We start from the raw sequence: 17,725 nt of genomic DNA on the forward strand, positions 1-17,725 counted from the left end.
GGCCTTTGCCTTCTGTTTAAATACACTTAGCTCTAAGTAATGTCATGTCACATGCTGGTTTGATGTAGGAAGAAGGAGAAACGCTGGATGTCACTGCGGTCATTAACGCTTGCACACTTACAGAAGCCCGCTACCTGCTGGGTCACTTCCTGTCAATGGGCATCAATAAGGTAAGATCAACACCGTTTTTGAAAAGCTGAGTTTTCATTAATTCATTGTAGCTTTGTTTATCTTTCTCCAGTCACCCTTTCCTTTGTGATAAGGAAGATTCTTTCTAATTAGAAAGTATTCCTTTTACCTTTCTTTAGAGTTGTTAGCAATATTTAGATCAAGTTCATTAACTTGTCATCTATTGTGTTTGTATATTAGAACAGAAAAACAATTTAGAGAATAATTAACTACTCTTTTGCTCTAACAAAGGAAAAAAGTTAAAAGAAAAATCTCTTGGGATGGAAACAAATTTGGTATCATAACTTGGGTTGTACACTGATTCTTTTGAAAACAATGTTTATTGTTGTTTAATTACAGTTGTTTAAAAATGTCCCCATTTTTCCCCATTACTCTCCCCTGGCCTATACATGCCCCCCACCTCCCACTTTCAATCCCCACCCCCGCCCCGTTGTCTTTGTCCGTGGGCCCATTATACTTGTTCCTTGACTTGACCTTTTCCCTTCTTTCCCCCCATTATTCCCCTCCTCCATTCCCTCTGGTTACTGTCAGTTTGTTCTTTATTTCCATGTCTCTGATTCTTTGCAGCTCAGAAAAAAAAATCAGAAATAAAAAACTACAGTTGCATTTCCATCTTCTTTGAATGTGAATGCATTACTCTGTTACCTTTAGAAACTTTTACTTAAATGTTGAAGGGGAATATAATTCCTGACTCATTTTTTCTCATGTTGGGGTTGTGCCTAGACCTTTTACGATGTTCTCTTACTTAATTCACAAATGCTAGGAAATAGGTATTATTCATATCATTTTACATGCAAGAAAACTAAGAGTCAGGAAAATTAGGTAACTTCTCAAGGTCATCAAGCTAAGTAAGCAGAGGAGCTGAGATGAATAGAGGTCTCTCTGATGTCAACATGTATATGTCATGTGCATTTGCTGTTTGATACAGATCTTTGTATGGTGGATTCGGTTTTGTGTGACCTGAGACAATTTTATCTATGTTTTTGGTGTTGTTATAGGGTCTTCAGGCTGCCCAGAAAGAGGCTCAGATTAAAGTACTTGAAGGTCGGCTTAAACAAACTGAAATAACCAGTGCAACACAAAACCAACTCTTATTCCATATGTTGAAAGAGAAAGCAGAGTTAAACCCTGAGCTAGATGCTTTACTAGGCCACGCTTTACAAGGTAATTGGGACTAAATTTTAGTTAAATGAATTGCATGGTAGCTTTGCTCTTTGAGTACGCTTTACTCTACCTCTTTTCCCAATAGCTTGACTGAATAGATGCTATATTTACATATGCTTTTATTAATTATTCCTTCTTTAATGCATGTGTAAATTTGGGGGGATTAATTATTGTCATTCTAAGAAGTGATGACCAACTTAAAAAGGCTTAATTAACATTACTAAGCAGTTAGTTTTTATGAATAAAGAAGATCAATCAAGTTTCTGAATTGGTTATTTAAATTATTTATATTAGCCAACTGTCATTACTTGACTCTGCATAGCTACCTACCTTGAAAAATTAATAAGTTTTTGGTATGGCATCTATTCTACATATCTTATAAATGGTACTATCATCTTGTTTTATGTGGGAGTTCTTAACATTGGATCTGTTTTGATTGGAGTATTGCTTTTTGTTTCCTTTTTGCTGTTATTTACACAGATCTAGATAGCGTACCATTAGGTAAGTATGTTTAGCTTTCTGTGTATTGTGCAGCTGCATGAATTACTAATTGTTCATGTACACTAATTGTGGTACATCTTATTTTTAAATGTTTATTGGCAACCACTGTTTTTTTTGCATGATCTTTTTTGAAATGTATCCACAACCACAAACATACTAAGTCTTTTGTCTTTCTTAGACATTCTTGATTTTAAAAAGTTTTAAGATGTTTAAAGACGTATGCTTTAGTTTATTTTTCTTTTATTATTTGAACTGCAATTATGGCTCCAGTTTTGTAAGCCCTTCTTTCTTTTTCTTGTAGGAAAAAAATGGAGTGTATGTTTCTTTTTTATTTTTAAATATATCTGTTACCTTACATCTGTTGTTTCAACCTCATAAGTAGCTTTCTTTGGTATATACCTTTAGTATATATTTGTCTTTGGTATATGTTGGCTAGATTCTTAGCTATTCTTAATTTTTGTAAAATTAAGGCACATATATTTTAATATTGTAAATAGAATAAAGCCATCCAGGGATTATATGAAGAGATTGAAACAGTACATAAAATCATAACATTTGTAAATTAGAAGAGGCTTCAGTGATCATTGCATATAGATTTCGAATCTTCTTCTCTTACCGAGACAGCATTCAATGAACTCCACACCGACTAGCAACAGCTTTGCTCCTCTTAGTGTTTATACACACAGAGGGCCAGGAGCGTTGGGGCAACTTTATTATTTGAGATTTTTCTGAAGGATTATTTCAGAACAGTTTTTATTTAATTAAAATTATTTTGCAATCTGGTTTGAACTTTTTTCCCCCAATCATACAGTTGTCAAAGTTTTCTAAATGTTTGACCTAAAGAAGAGGAATATTCCTGAAAGATTAAATGCTGTTACTTCTCTGTGTCACCAGAATAAAAATAATGTGTGAATCTGAATTTATTTTAAATGATGTGATACAAATAAAATACACAAGCTATATGATTTTTACAATATTTTTACTTCATGTTAATCTCAAAGTAATATTTTTGAGATCAACTGCATGCTACAGATATAGAAGGCTACTAATTTTAAGCTGCTCAAGCTGTAACAAGTACAGTTGGAAAAAGTGGGGTTTGTTGTATCCTAGCCAGGGTTGCCCAAGTTTTTGGATTATAACCAGATTTTTGCCATTCTGTGTGTTATCAGTGCATTTCTTTTACTCCTCCCTTTCTTCTTTCTATTCCAACTCTTTGTTCTTCTCTTTCTTAGTGGCCCAACTTACAGTAATAACTAAATTCTTATTTTAGTCTGTGATTTCTTTTTATTTGGAAGAAAAATGCAATGCCCTCTTCGATGTCCTTTTGTGCCGAAAACATTAAGCTGCTAATGTGATGAGCAGTGTTACTTTTTCACAACTTTCAAAGCACTTTCAACTCTCTGTAGCTTCGAGAAGGGTCAGAAGCAGAGAGTTGGTACCATTTAACTGACCTAACCTATGTCTCATTGCAGAAATTTGCCCTAAGCACTGGGAACAAAAATCTAGCCCAGAGGTGGCTGGAGAAAAAGTACGGAAAGAGAAAAAAAGTGGAAGTAAATCCACAGAAGCTAGACAGTCAGAGATCTGTGAATCTTAACAAAACACAACATTTATTGAGCACTAGTTTTGTTCCAAGCATTGGGCGGAGTGCTGGGATTCAAAGATGAAGAAGATACAACATTTTGCACTTAGGGCCTTGATGCCTTGCTTAGGGTGACAGACCATGAACAGATTATGATGCTTCACAGTGAGGACAGTGATTGGGGTATATATACAGGCAGTTATGAGAGCACAGAATGAGATCACCCAACAAGAATGGAGGAGTCAGTGAAGGCTTTCCGGAAGAGGTAACATTTGAGCTGAAACATAAAGAAAGAATAGCTAGGGAGAAGACTAGGTAGAAGGGGGTTCAAAGCAGAGTGACTCTCGGCAGTGAGTTAGCCACAATATTGTGTGCATGAGGTGTCCAAGCAGACTGGTGTTCTGGAGCAGCAAGGACATGGCACAGAATGAGGGAACTTTATAAGGCTAGAGGGTGAGCCAGGGCCAACGCCTTATGCTAATGGCCTTTGAAGAACATCTTTATTTCCCCTCCTTTTTTCCCTACCTATGTTAGCATTCCTAAGATCATCCCTATCTTTGGATATTTGCTAGAGGACTCATGGGGCTCACAATACTGCATATTCACAGCAAAGAGTCATGAGACTAGGAAGGATACACAGCTGTGTCATAAGAGAAAAGGACACAGGAGTCTGGAGGAGTCCGTGTCCAGGCTTCCTTAATACTGTTTCTCCCTCACACGGAAGATCGCACAGAAGCTACTTTTCCCCCTGGAATTAAAGTGCGGCCACATGTGTGTGAAGTTTACACCCAGAGAAATCAGCACCCGAGGTTTCCCAGGGGACTGGCCACGTAGATGCTCTCTGTCTAGCACACACCTGACTCCAGACTCCCAGAAGGAAACTGGTAGTTTGGCCTAAGCCATATCATCTGCACAAATTCTAGGTGCAGTGAGCTACTCTCATTAGTTAACTGGTGACTGGGGCCCTCTGCCAGCCAAGCTTCCAGATAACAGACAAAGTCTGACCTTGAGAACAGGCCTTTCTAAGGATAGCGGTTTCCGTGCTGCTGGGTGAACTCTTTTCCATATACTACTTTGTAATATAATTTTAAAAAATGACTCAAAGACTTCAAAAATATTTGGTCAACTTCCAGTGAAGAGAGATTATGCAATCTTGCACTTACATGAATGAACTTTAAGGCGTTTGGGAGTTACAAGTCTCTTTCTTCATCTTTCATTCTGTGGCGACGAGAAAAGGCACCTGCTGGCACTGGGCTGGATTTATGTTCTTGGACTTGAGTGTGTGATGGTGAGGATGGCATGTCCTGCCGCCCAGATGACTGTAGTGCTCGTGCTGAGTTCAGTGCTGGCAAGGGCTGTGATTCGGTGACTGTCTGGGTGGCGCCTCTGACCTCTGGCGAGGTTGGTTATGTTAAACCATCCTCATCTCTAAACGGGCACACACGCATACACAGGAGCTAAGTAGTTTTTCCTGAGCATGTAATGTTTAGTGTTCTCACTGGTTTCTCCCTCCAAAAACGATACAAGCCGATCTTAATCCGCATTTATACATGGGAAAATAAAGGCTAGGCCTGTCATTTCTTTATAACCCCATTTTCTATATCATCAACTAATTCTGCCACCTGAGCACACAGTTATCCATCGGTGAAGCAAGTCCTTGAGCCTCCCTGTGATGGTGGGCTTTGAAATACACACTGCCTTCAGGACCATAGTTCTCTTCTCTTCTCTCGAGAAAATGAACTCCCTTCTGTGGGTCCTAGATGGGCTCCTTCTTAGACGATACTTTCAAGTATAAGTATTACTGAATTTCTCTGGCATCTGCTAAGTAGTGAGGAAGAAAGGAAACATCAGAGAAAAGAGTTAGGTGACCTATGTGCACAGTCCACCTGGAGGATATAAAATTAAAAGCTGAAGGAGGTGACTAATATATTTTTATTAATATGTGTATTTATAATGCTGCCTTTAGTTCTCTGGAATGATGTTATAATACTATGTATGTTAAAAGCCTGCACCCATGTTTTGGGCTCACTGACATTTTACATCGTTCACTTTCAGTGGCTGTTTTATTTACTGACTTTTACTAGTTTTATTTATTTGCTTTTTCTTCTGTTTTTTACCAGCTTGCTAAAGTGTTCTGAAACAGCAGTGATGTATTTGTATATTCATTTATGAAACTGTTGCATGCAAACCTGCTTTTATCTCTTGTGTACACGTGAATGAGCTGCATGCTGATATATAACTTTTGAGTACCTACACACACATACTCTCTCTAAACAAAAATAAAAGTAAAGGGATATAAATGTCTAACCACAAATCTGTATACCTGAAACTAATATAACATTGAATGTCAGCTGCAATTGAAAAATAAAAAATATGTAAAAGTAATTGAAATCCTGTATTTATCAGAGTATGTATAATTACATACTGTGAATGCTGTTCTATGTTTTATCAAACTTGTGGTTGTCCTGTTTTGAACCTATTGTTTTTTCCTGGTCCTAGGGTATATAATCAAAGGATTTCTTAGAGATATTTTTCTACATTTTGTTTCTGTTGCTAGAGGCAAAGTGCCCATAGTGAACCCTTGGGCTGATGTTTATTGTAGCGTAGGGATTGCAGCCATCGTTCCAACTGTGCCGTGTGGACAATGCTTACCCTTTGGGTTTTTTGGGTTTTTTTTTAGAAAATGTAGACGATAGTACTGATGAGGATGCACCTTTAAACAGCCCAGGATCAGAAGGAAGGTAAGAGAACCTTTGGGAACTTAAGAGATTTTGCTTGTTTCTGTAGTATATTTAATTATTTTATCTTTTTGTATCAAACAATTACCCTTATAAAACAAATAATTTTGAATTTTATAGCTGCGTGAATAACACAAGAAACAGTAACATGGAAACCAAATTTAATCATGCTTAACCATGACAAATTTTAAAACAAAAATACTGGAATATTTAAGTAAGAAAAATGAGTTTTTTAATTAGTTTATTTTAATTTTAAATATTGTCTTTCTTTGTTTTCAATAGATCAGCATATACAATTCCTCCCATAGTTATAAACATAGAGGACATACAGTTTTGTATGATACGTTCCCTTTTAATCTTGTGGTTATTTTTTTGCATCTAGCACACTGTCTTCAGACCTTATGAAGCTTTGTGGTGAAGTGAAACCCAAAAACAAGGTATGGGGGATTGAAAATGCCCAGTAACCGTTCCTTTTCCCACTGTTCTTGGTTATCATTATTAAACACATAGCCCTCAGACAGGACCCCTAAAAGGTTAGCAAGTAGTTATGTTTTTTCCAAAGCTTCCATGTAGAAAATAATATTTCCCTTTGAAAAAGAGTTATACTGAAAAACTTCTTTGTTGTGGAATGTGTGCTTTACTGTATGTGTACACTTTTCTCACTAGATTTCATTTTCATTTCACTTATTTATTTCTTTCACTTTGTTCCCTCAGGTTTCTAAAGGTTTATTACCCATTAAGGAACTTATGTATTAATCTAGTAAAGTTTTCCTAAATTTCCTAGTAATATAGGAGATAGTCAAAACTTACAAAGCAATAGTAATTTAAAGCAGTTGATTAATGAAATTGTAGACCTGTAATGGCATATAAAATAAATAATTTTGATCAGTGGGAGATTTTTAAAATTTTAACATTCTAGTATGTGCGTAAGTATTTCTTACTTTAATTATATCCTAAAGTGGTTTGATAATAAGCCAACTCCTAATTATCATGTTGCATTAAAAGCTAATAGGCTACAATGTATATTTGTAACGTTTTTTAAAAATATAAATGATACATGCTGTGAGCAATGTGTAAGATACACCTGGTACTTTTCTGATTGAGTGTTGTTAACATTTGATACTAGATGAATAAACTAACCCTCTTGAGATGTTTGAAAACAAAGAATTCATAGTGAATATTTATTGAATGCACGGGCAGAATCAGGACCTGTCAGAATAATACTGTGCAGCTGGGTGGGCGGGATGTAAGGCCCCAGTGGTTAGTCATGTGGGGTAAAGGAGTAATTTGGCTGCGTGTAAAATCATGAGTTGGGGTCATCATAATCACCTAAAGAGGACGTGCCCCTTCTAAAGCAAATAGCCAGCACTCAACTCTTGTGCATTTTTGTCACGGGCCTGACACTTACCAGGTCCTTTGGTTTTTGAAGAGAAGATTATGGGCCTGACACTTACCAGGTCCTTTGGTTTTTGAAGAGAAGCTTTAAATACAGATTTTTATGTAGAGCTTTATAATTTTTGAAACACTGTGCAAACCCATCAAAAACCATTTTCGGGTTATGCATGTGGTCCTTGAGCCACGCATAGTTTGTGTTTTCTTATTCTAAGTGACTAGGGGAAGTTACCCAAGCTCAAAGAAAACATTCTAGTGGGACTTGGGTCCCATCTTAAATGGTGGGGAGAATCTTGGAAGGTAACTTTCGTTTTCCAGGCCCTGTGAAAGCCTAGTTACTCCTTCTCATGTGGGACACCACAGAGAGCTGTGAAGCAAGGTCCTAAAGGTCATCCTGAAAGAACTGCTCTGTTAAGAATTTCCAAGAAAACGACTCCTCTCTGCATTGGCCCTCGGCAGTGGAGAGAACTGACTGAAAAACTGGTCTTTCTCTTCCCACGTTTTCTGAAGTGCTACCTTCTATTTGCTTTGAACTGCAGAGATGCCTGGAAGAATCATTTATTTTTCCTCTTTGAAAAAATTGAAGCTGACTCTATGTTTTAAATAGGCACTCTGTGAAGAGTAGGCACAAAGTGTAGGGTGCCAAAGTGTAGGGTGCCCCTGGAGAGGCCTGTAGTCTGGTGAACACCGTGATTACCTGGTGATTCCTTAGTGATGACAGCTCCGAGCACCAACAGGGCGATCACTTGGTTTTTAAGAGTAAACAAAGGAAGTGCTTATAGTGAATTTAGGTTCTAGGAAAGTCACCTTTACCTGCCTCACCATGCTGCCGAAAACTGGTACAGGCTGGTGCGGAATTACTCAGCAGGCCGACGGAACACACATCAGGGGAGCAGGATAACAACATTTGAGAAATAGGCATAAAAACTGACCTTAAAGCATCTAAGCGTGGAGAAATTTAGAACTCAGTTGACCTCCCCTGCAATTATATTTCGGTTCAATTTCTTTCTTCTTGTTCTTTCTAAATTACATGCTCAGGGAGTTGGCCACGCGCGTCGGGATAGCACAGCGATATGGAGGCAGAGTGCCTAGTAGGGGACCTAGCGTTGCCACTTATTAGCTGTGTGACTTTGGGCACGTTACCTAGCTTCCCAGTGCCTCATTCAGGGATTAGGATAGTGATAGTGCCTGCTCAACTAATAATGTGTATAGAACAAAGCCTGGCATACAATACGTACAACACAAATGTTGGTTTTTACTATGGCCCATGAAGGTCTTATCTGGCTGTAGCTCTGGCTTGTTATTATCTTCCATGCTATGTTTGACACACTTGCTAAGAAAAGACACACTATATGTTTTTACTTATTTCAAACTAATACTAAATCTCTATGTTCTAATGATCTTCTGTGCAAAAGTTTGCTCCTGATTGCTTTTCCTTCCATTCTCTGACTAGGCCCGAAGGAGAACCACCACTCAAATGGAGTTGCTGTATGCAGATAGCAGTGAACTAGCTTCAGACACTAGTACAGGAGATGCTTCCTTGCCTGGCCCTCTTACACCTGTTGCAGAAGGGCAAGAGATGGGAATGAATACAGAGACAAGTGGTACTTCTGCTAGGGAAAAAGAACTCTCTCCCCCATCTGGCTTCCCTTCTAAGATAGGCAGCATGTAAGTCTGGCCCAGCAACACTAACTTCCTTTCTTTTGCTTTTTCTTTTTTAATATGCATGTTGCTAATTTCTTATTCCCGTTTTTTAAAAATTTATGTAAATGAGATCTCTGATTTTGAACATAATTTCTGTTAGGTATTATCTCACCTAACTTTTTGGACATTCAAAATGATTTGTGATGAAAATGTTCTTTGTTGAATTGCATTATCTTGTTTCACAGTTTTAGGGTCATTCTTACAGGATTATAATTTTTATAAAGACTGAGTTATGAATTGCAGGTACAGTTTATTTAGCAATACTTAAATTAGGTTGATGTTATACCTATAAAACCATTATATAAAACAGAACCTTTAAAGGTTCTTATATTTGCTCTAAATTATGTATATCCTAGTTCTAGGAGCCTAGTCAGGATAAATAAATCTTTGATGACCATTTTAAATAAAAAACAGAAATATGATTTACAGTCATAATACATTTAAGCTTCCCTAATTCTTTGCTTTGAAACACATATGTCTGACACGAATGCACAAACTGTTTTCATTGGTATTATTAATCATTTGAAGGAGTGCATATCCTCTCCCCCTTCTGTGATGATCTGAACAAAAAAATTCTACTCAGAACAAATCTTAATTAGAGATTTCCCCTTATTTTTCTTGAGGATAAAGAAAGATTTCCCAGGCCAGGGTGTATGTGTATACATTGTGTATTAGATTTTGTGTATATGTGTTTTGAAAATTGTTTTAAAATTAGATCAGCCTTGTAGATTTAAATGATATTTTTCAAACTAACCCTCACCTATAATGAAGCAATGATTCATGGGATGACTACATCACAGCATTGAGGAATACTGCCCGAAAGCAGCACGCACTGTATGGCTCTGCAAATACTAAATATAACAGACGTTCCCCCCTTGAATATCTGTTTCCCATAACTTTATGCATTTTATGAAAATATTTCTATTGTCACCTTGTATCCAGTAAGCCCAGCTGCAACCTTTCGTTCCAGAATTAATTATAACGATGACAGAACTTACTTGCATGTGCTTGAGGCGGCCTATGTAATTAATTAACTATTGGAGTTGCTATTAGAGTTTCTAACCAGTGTAGCTGTGGCTTCAGTGCTTTTCTGATAAGACGGCAGCAGAGGAAACCCTTTTGGTGGAGGTAGTGAGACAGAGCCGGGCACAGGCCTTAGGAACCCCCAGGGGTTTAGTGCTGTCTGTCAGATGGGTAGAGACTTTTGGAACCTCAAGACTAAATTTGTGGCCTGGAATCCGGATTCAGGTAATACCTTCTTTTTTACCTTTTTTTTTTTCATTTAAAAAATATATCCTTTATGACAGGTGGTGGAAGATACCTTTTGGACTCTCTCTTTTTGGATTTATTTTTAAGTTTTCATAAATTCAGATGCTTATGTGATTTTGAACAAATTTAATAGCTAGTCATGTGCTTGATGTCGCTTTTATAAGCCTAACTGCATGACTTTTATTACATAAACTAAAATAATTTATTCAAGTGTCCTTTATGCTTTAAGTGATACAGAAGTTCTAAAATTTGATTTCTCCCAAATAGAAAAATTAGGCCCACAAATTTTAATTATACTTAGTTTTTGCTTTCAAATAGAAATCATATAACCCTTGCTGAGGACCTTGCTTTCTAATTCCTCAGTGTATTTGTTTTTCTTATTAATATAATTAGTCAAGAATAGCAGAAATTCATTTTCTCAATTAAAATGTGTTACTACCATATACGAAAATCACAGACTTAAATTGTTAATTACATAACTATTATCAACATTTAAAATTTATAAGGGAAGAACATTTTAATTATATAAAAAGTTTATTAAAAGTTAAGTAATACAGTTAATTAAAATAATTTTGTTGGTATTTTTTGTATAACTATGTCTAAATATAATTCATTAAATCTCATTGTTTCTTATATTTGGATATTCTAATATTTTATTTTTGCCATACTATAAAGATAGTTTTTCTTTAACTGAAGTGATTTTCATCAAACTAAAACATGTTTAAAATAAAACATTTTAGCTATTTGGCAGTATAACATTGATTTTTATATTGAAAGATAATGGGTTTGCATATATTTGAAATGGTTGCCAATTTAAAAATTAAATATATAGTTGTTAGCCTTCTATTAACTAATCAGAATATTTTCCTATCCTAGTTTTATTTTTTTGTTCCTTTTTCATCTTTTTCAAGTTCTGGTTATTAATCTGTTACAAATTTTAGGTTGACTATCTGCCAAATAAAGTTTACATACATACCTAAGATTAGATGATTACAGAATCTTCTTCTGTTTCAGTTCCAGACAGCCAGCTCTATCAGAAAAAAAACTACCAGAGCCTTCTCCTGTAACCAGGAGAAAGGCATATGAGAAAGCAGAAAAATCAAAGGCCAAGGAGCAAAAACAGTAAGTTATTCATGCTTTTTACCAATTAGGTTGTATAAATGTCTGCTGCACTTAGATGCTAAAGGACAAAGGTGAAATTATTTTCCACATTTAGACCGGCTCTGTAGTTATGACTAATTTGACTAATCAAGACAATCAAGTCAGCTATTGGCTTGGCTAAGTGGTCTTCCAAATTCCTCGGTCACACACACCTGGAAAAATCTTTGAGCACTTGTCCTGATCATGTGTACTCGTATATATTTGTCAGTTATTTGTGTACGTTATTGTAGGCATTAACATACACTTGAGGAGAGGCTTATTAAATCTAAGCCTTCTAGAAAAATTTGAAATTAATTTTGGTTGTCATTTGATAAAACAACAGGGACTTCAGCTCTTTGAAGCGGTTGACAAAACTGGTGTTGGAGGGTGTGTGGGTTGTGCCATTTTCTTGGTGATCTTTTTGGTTTGAATTGGTATTATCTCCAGGTGGGTTTTTTTTTACTAAAATCTTTTAAAAGCTGTTTGTGAGGGTTACTTTACTTAACAATACATAATATAATCTGGTGACCCAATGGGCCATTGTAAATTGCAACAGCACAACAGGCAGAAAGGTGACTGAATGGGTTAGAGTCACTGTCACCCTTTTGCCTGTGGCACACCCGCCCCTCCCTGAGGTCACCGAATGCACTGCATATGGCAGCTGCGTCTGGGACACCGCCTTGAGTGAGAATATCACCGCCGATTTACATTTAAATATTGGTAAAGCTAATGTCTTTAACGTAAGAAGTAATTAAAAAGAGATTTTAACATATGTTCTGTACCTGGGGGGACCGTGTTGTACCATTCCCCTGTCCTGAACCAGCATGCACACTTGACTCTGACCACTGGCTTAGCTGACTTGAGTTGCATGGAAATTGCCCTTCTGATCTTCCTTGCTTCCTATATTTAAGGATAATCTGTCTGTTTCTACTGAATCAGATGGCTCAAGAAAAATTGGGAGATGTGGGATGGAGCAAATAAGTAATTTATAAATAAATGAATGAATCAATTGAGTAGGAAAATCACTCTTAAGTCCTCTGGGCCTGTTTCTTTGTCTCTAAAACGAGCAACTTGGTCTCAATTCTAAAATTGTGTAATCTTAAATTTGGCTTGCTGGCTTTGTGCTGACTTTGAAATGTAGCAGATAGAACTTTTTCTTTAGTGCCATCTTGTGGCCAATATGACAAAATTCAGTGGAAATAAAATTAAATTGTTCAGACGGCATTTTACCTAATAAAAAAGGAGAAGAGGAAGGAAGGAAAAGAAGAAGGGCTCTCTAATGAAAAGCTTTTTTAAAAAAATCATATCTCATAAAACATTCCTAACAAATCATAAACAAGTAAATCCACCAATTTAATGTTCTTTTTTCTTGTAGCTCAGATTCTGGAACCTCAGAGGCTAGTCTTTCACCTCCTTCTTCCCCACCAAGCCGGCCTCGTAATGAACTGAATGTTTTTAATCGTCTTACTGTTTCTCAGGGAAACACATCAGTTCAGCAGGATAAGTAAGTTATGGAAAAGAGCCCCGATGATTTATTACAGTATTCTGAACCTTACCATACAGCCTGTAGAAAACATTCAGCCATCTCTTCGTGTGGGAGATGGAGTCTGACTTGTGAACTCTTGATGGGCGTTATGTGTTGTTCCAACAGGAAATGAACCATAGAGACAATATTACAGAAAATTATTTTCCTGCTGAACATTTTTCCCTGTTGTCAATTTGCATTGCTGTACCTCTCAGCACTTGTCTTGCTCTTTCTTTTTACAAGTGCGTTAGGTTTGAAATACCTTTGAGACCACCTGAAGTTTGAATTCCTTGGGATTCTTCAGCTTCTGTGAGTGTACCAGAGCCTCTAATCCAGGTAGCCTGAATTGAGAAGAGGCTAATTATTTACCTTTGGTGGATATACCAGCTTGCAAAGACCACTGTTATATGTGGAATATGTTACCATCATTTGGTTGTTTTATATAAATCCACCATAAAACTTCAATAATTCTATTCTTGGAATTAAAAAGTACCTTTATGGGTAAAGAGTCTAGGACTGAGGGTCAGATGTGGGGGAAAGAGAAGTTGGAAGGATGTGGAAAATATTATCTTCATTAAATATGGAGTGAAAAAGTATTCTCACATTGAGCCAGAATCTCTCTTGCAAGAATTCAGTACTAACAATGCTGCCATAGGTATTTAATGCTGACTCACCCGCTTTGATTTTGTATGATCGCCTTGTGTGTGTGCGTGCTTGGTATCCAGTCTCCCGTCCCAAGTACTTGTTTTCTGTGCTGTAGTCAGTCTGTATGTATCAACAGTTTCTGAAACTTACGGGATTCTGTGTAAGATGTTTGGCACGTTTAGATCATTTTAAATGGCTCTATAGACTTAAAGAAACAATATCAATTTGAAGTAACTTTTAATCGGCTTCGATAAAATTCTTGATTTGATTTTAATATAGTTGAATTAGCTAATCACATGTCCTTCAAACGGATCTAGATAGGTGAATATCATGACAGTGTGTTACTGAAAAAGACTCTCCCATTGTTACGCCACACCTCTCATTTAAGGGAGAAAAGAGCAGAACATTAGGTATGTTTTGGGGGAAGCCCGTTTTCACCAGTGATATGAAGAATTACTAAATTTTCTTGGCCTTGCCCTGAGTCATAAAATGTCCTGTCAGTGTTTTAATAATCTTGACAATCTCATCACAGTTCCATACTTTTTACTAAAATGTTAAATCAGCTCCCAATAATCTGTGTTGTCATTTCTGAAAGTTAACGCTGAGAATAACTGACTACTGTACACTTTCAAAAACTCACCCACCTTTTGAATGACTTTCTTCGGGGCTCCTTTGTGAGCCTGGTGTGTCTCCCCAGCGACACGCGGACCTGCCTGTTGTTTCTAGTCGCACCCCCTGCCGTCGGTGCGCACACTGTCCTCCTTCTCCCCAGTCCTGTTAGACAAGCGAAGGCCATTTTCCTAGTAACCAGACACACCGCCAGCCTTGGGGGTTCTAGGGTAAGGCCGGCGGGGTGGATCGCCTATTTTTGAATCCTTCTGAAGTTCCCCAGCTATTAACGGGAGACTCCCTCACACCACTCCCTATGAAGATAAATTAAAATCAAAGGTTATTAAATTATGAGTGATTTACTTTCCGTTCAAACATGTAGTATATTTATACAACTGCCACATCAGAGGACAAATCTAAAGTAGTTATCGGGATAAATAAAATGCATGAATAGTTATTGAAATGGAAAATTTTCTTTGGTACAAGTCAATGAAATAGGAAGAATCTTGAAGTGATATATTTTACTTGTTTGATACTGTTCCTCTTCAGGACCTAAATTATAGGAGTAAGGGTAGATGGATTCTCTGGGGCAGTAATAGAATTTTTTTTTTTACCCTGAAGTCTTGGTAGATATGATAAGAATCAAATAGTTTACTGAATTTGCTGATATCCAGTGCAACTAGAAAAGCCGGGCAGTATAAAGGAAGTAAGTGTTTGCTGTATTTCTGTTATTCATACTGTTGATTTTCGGTTCGATCTCAGTGTCTTTATCTATTGATCTGCATTCTTTCTCCTCATAACTCTAACTCTTTCACTGTAGGTCTGATGAAAGTGATTCCTCTCTGTCGGAGGTACACAGGTACTTTCTTTCTACCTTTTCTATATTCTGGCATTTCATGGTGTTCTAGCCTCTCTAGAAACTCTAAGTCTTATCTTCGTTGCATGTATAGGTAATTGTAAACCGTATAAATGCACTAACATTTCTAAACATATTAATTTTAACATTTTTGTTAAAATGTGCCTTTTTGACAAAGTAGTACTAAACTTTTCTTGTGTAATAACATAAAAAAATGTCTTATTTGTTTTCTATATGTAATCTAATTTTTTTCCTTAAAAGTAATTCAGTTCTATGAATACTGATTTCAAGAAAGTTTACTCCTCAATGATTTGTTTTTATTTCCAATACCTTAGAGTGTGGGAGGGTGAATATGATTATTTTTCTTGTTTAGCAATTTGAAATAAAGAGTTTATGGCATGTTTTCTTATTCAAAATAAAGATATGCTAGAAAGAAAGGATATTATGATAACAAACTATAGAAAGAAATAGAGCGTAGAAGAGCCTTTTTTTAAAAAGTATTTTCTACTGATTATGCTACTTTTAAAATTACAGAGTTGCATTTTTTCATGTTACGGATCTTTCAAACCCTTAATTTCTCTCTCCTCCTATCATTTCTTCTTCCCACTTATCATTTGTCTTCTCTCCTTTGCACTCGTTTCCCCTGTTTTACGGCCATTTTGCTGATCATCAGTAGATCCTCCAGAAGGTAGGCAGGGGGGCGACCGCGCAGTTAATCTCACTCACAGTATTCCCTGTTTTTTTCCTTTAGTAAGGTTTATTTTATAGATTTGCAAAGTTTATCCTTCACTTCAACTATTTGAAAGTTGATTTCTATATTTCAGAATATGAGTAGATTATTCCTAGTAGAAAAAAATACAAGGGATGTATGTTTCCAATTTCTATATTTCCAGATTGCAGTTTCTATGTTCTGTAGTATGACTATTTGAGAGCATTTTTGGTATCTAATTAATAAAATGCTATGTTTAATGTTGTAACTGTATTTCTTCAGAAATGTGAATAATCAATGATAGTAAAACACATACGATTGAAAGAGTCTTCCCAGGGGCTGTCTCGTAGTTACTGGTGGGAGTTGTTCCCTCAGGGCTGTTGTGATAGGACAACCTTTGACATGACAAAATGGTACTGATGTTCTGTGACAGGGGGACACTGAATACATTCTTGAATGACAGAGTTGTGTTGGATGTTATTGGGTTGACCAAAAGCTTTGTTTTTTTCTCCCCTATAAGACGGCTCTAGTAGCACTTAGTTGTCTTGAACTTCATTCAAAATAATTTTGTTAAAATATATTGTGACAGCTGTCTTATTAGCATGCATTTTAAAAAATCAAAATTGGTGAATTATGGTGTAGTTATTTTAATGTCAAAGAGGGAAGAGAATATGGAACATTTTCAGAAGGTTATGCTTTATAAATTCAAGAAAGGCAAACACACCACTGAAATGCAAAAAAAATTGTGCAGTGTATGTACAAGGTGCTGTGACTGATCAAATGTGTCAAAAGGGATTTATGAAGTTTCGAAGTTCCCAGCTGGAGATTTCTCACGGGCTGATGCTCCATGGTCAGGTAGACCAGTTGAAGTGGATAGTGATCAAATCGAGACATTAATTGGGAACACTCAACATGGGAGGTAGTTAACATACTCAAAATATCCAAATCAATAAAGTTATTGATGAAATTGAAAAATATGTCTTTTATTTTACAGAAAAAAACTAAATGGACTTTTTGGCCAACCCAATAGACCATCGGGGAAGGTGGTATTTAATAAATTCTAAGGATAAACTGATAATTTAAAGGAAGAAAATTTTTTGGAGACGTAGTACCTTACAATTGAGGCTACTGATTTTTTTCCTTAGGATGATTGGTATCAATAAATGCAAATCAAAAGCTCTTCTTAGACTGTTACCATGAATTTTTTTCTTTATAGTCGGCTTGTTTGAATATACATACATATAGTTTCTGTTTGAGATGTAACAGTAGCAATTAACTGTGCATTAATCACATCTCTGAACATTCGAAGCATTAGTCTGGGGCATCCGTTCATAGCTAACAGCCTCACATCAGCAGGAGGGTTTCAGAACGTCGGATTTCAGATTGTCAGATTCAGACATTGGAGGAAGTTTTGCTCCCATTCAGTTGTAATCTGTTTCAATTCTTAGACAAACAAGTTACTGAGCATTAATTTCAAGATTCTCAAATTGACACATGTACCCAAATAATATATCTAGTGATAACAATTCCTGTTACCATTTCTAGGAGACAGAGCTTCTTTTTCTTTTTGAAATCATTATACTTGACCCTAAAAATAAAGTTGTGTTTTTTTTTTTTAATGCTAGGCCTAAATTTATCTCCTTTAAATTTCTCTGCATTGGTCTTTCATCAGTCCTCTTGAGCTGAACCAGGATTAACCCAA

At 36.4% G+C, this 17,725-nt stretch overlaps 1 protein-coding gene across 13 annotated transcripts in view; it reads left to right on the forward strand.

Annotated features, from left to right (window-relative positions):
* Nucleotides 1-17,725, forward strand: part of KIF21A (kinesin family member 21A) — a 140,746-nt gene that overhangs the window by 104,917 nt on the left and 18,104 nt on the right. For 2 of the 13 annotated variants that reach the window (XM_037058171.1, XM_037058161.1), the window contains 10 exons: nt 69-170; nt 1,188-1,353; nt 1,834-1,854; nt 6,117-6,177; nt 6,557-6,611; nt 9,020-9,234; nt 11,554-11,661; nt 13,055-13,183; nt 15,279-15,317; nt 15,988-16,002. In XM_037058171.1, coding sequence (XP_036914066.1) covers nt 69-170; nt 1,188-1,353; nt 1,834-1,854; nt 6,117-6,177; nt 6,557-6,611; nt 9,020-9,234; nt 11,554-11,661; nt 13,055-13,183; nt 15,279-15,317; nt 15,988-16,002 — 911 coding nt within the window. The remainder of the gene's footprint in view (nt 1-68; nt 171-1,187; nt 1,354-1,833; nt 1,855-6,116; nt 6,178-6,556; nt 6,612-9,019; nt 9,235-11,553; nt 11,662-13,054; nt 13,184-15,278; nt 15,318-15,987; nt 16,003-17,725) is intronic. The other 11 variants (XM_037058165.1, XM_037058164.1, XM_037058172.1 and 8 more) reach the window with 9 other exon arrangements.

Source organism: Sturnira hondurensis, unplaced genomic scaffold, assembly GCF_014824575.4.
Source record: "Sturnira hondurensis isolate 20B ecotype Veracruz unplaced genomic scaffold, ASM1482457v3 Scaffold0009935, whole genome shotgun sequence".
In the NCBI taxonomy this organism is placed as follows: Eukaryota; Metazoa; Chordata; class Mammalia; order Chiroptera; family Phyllostomidae; genus Sturnira; species Sturnira hondurensis.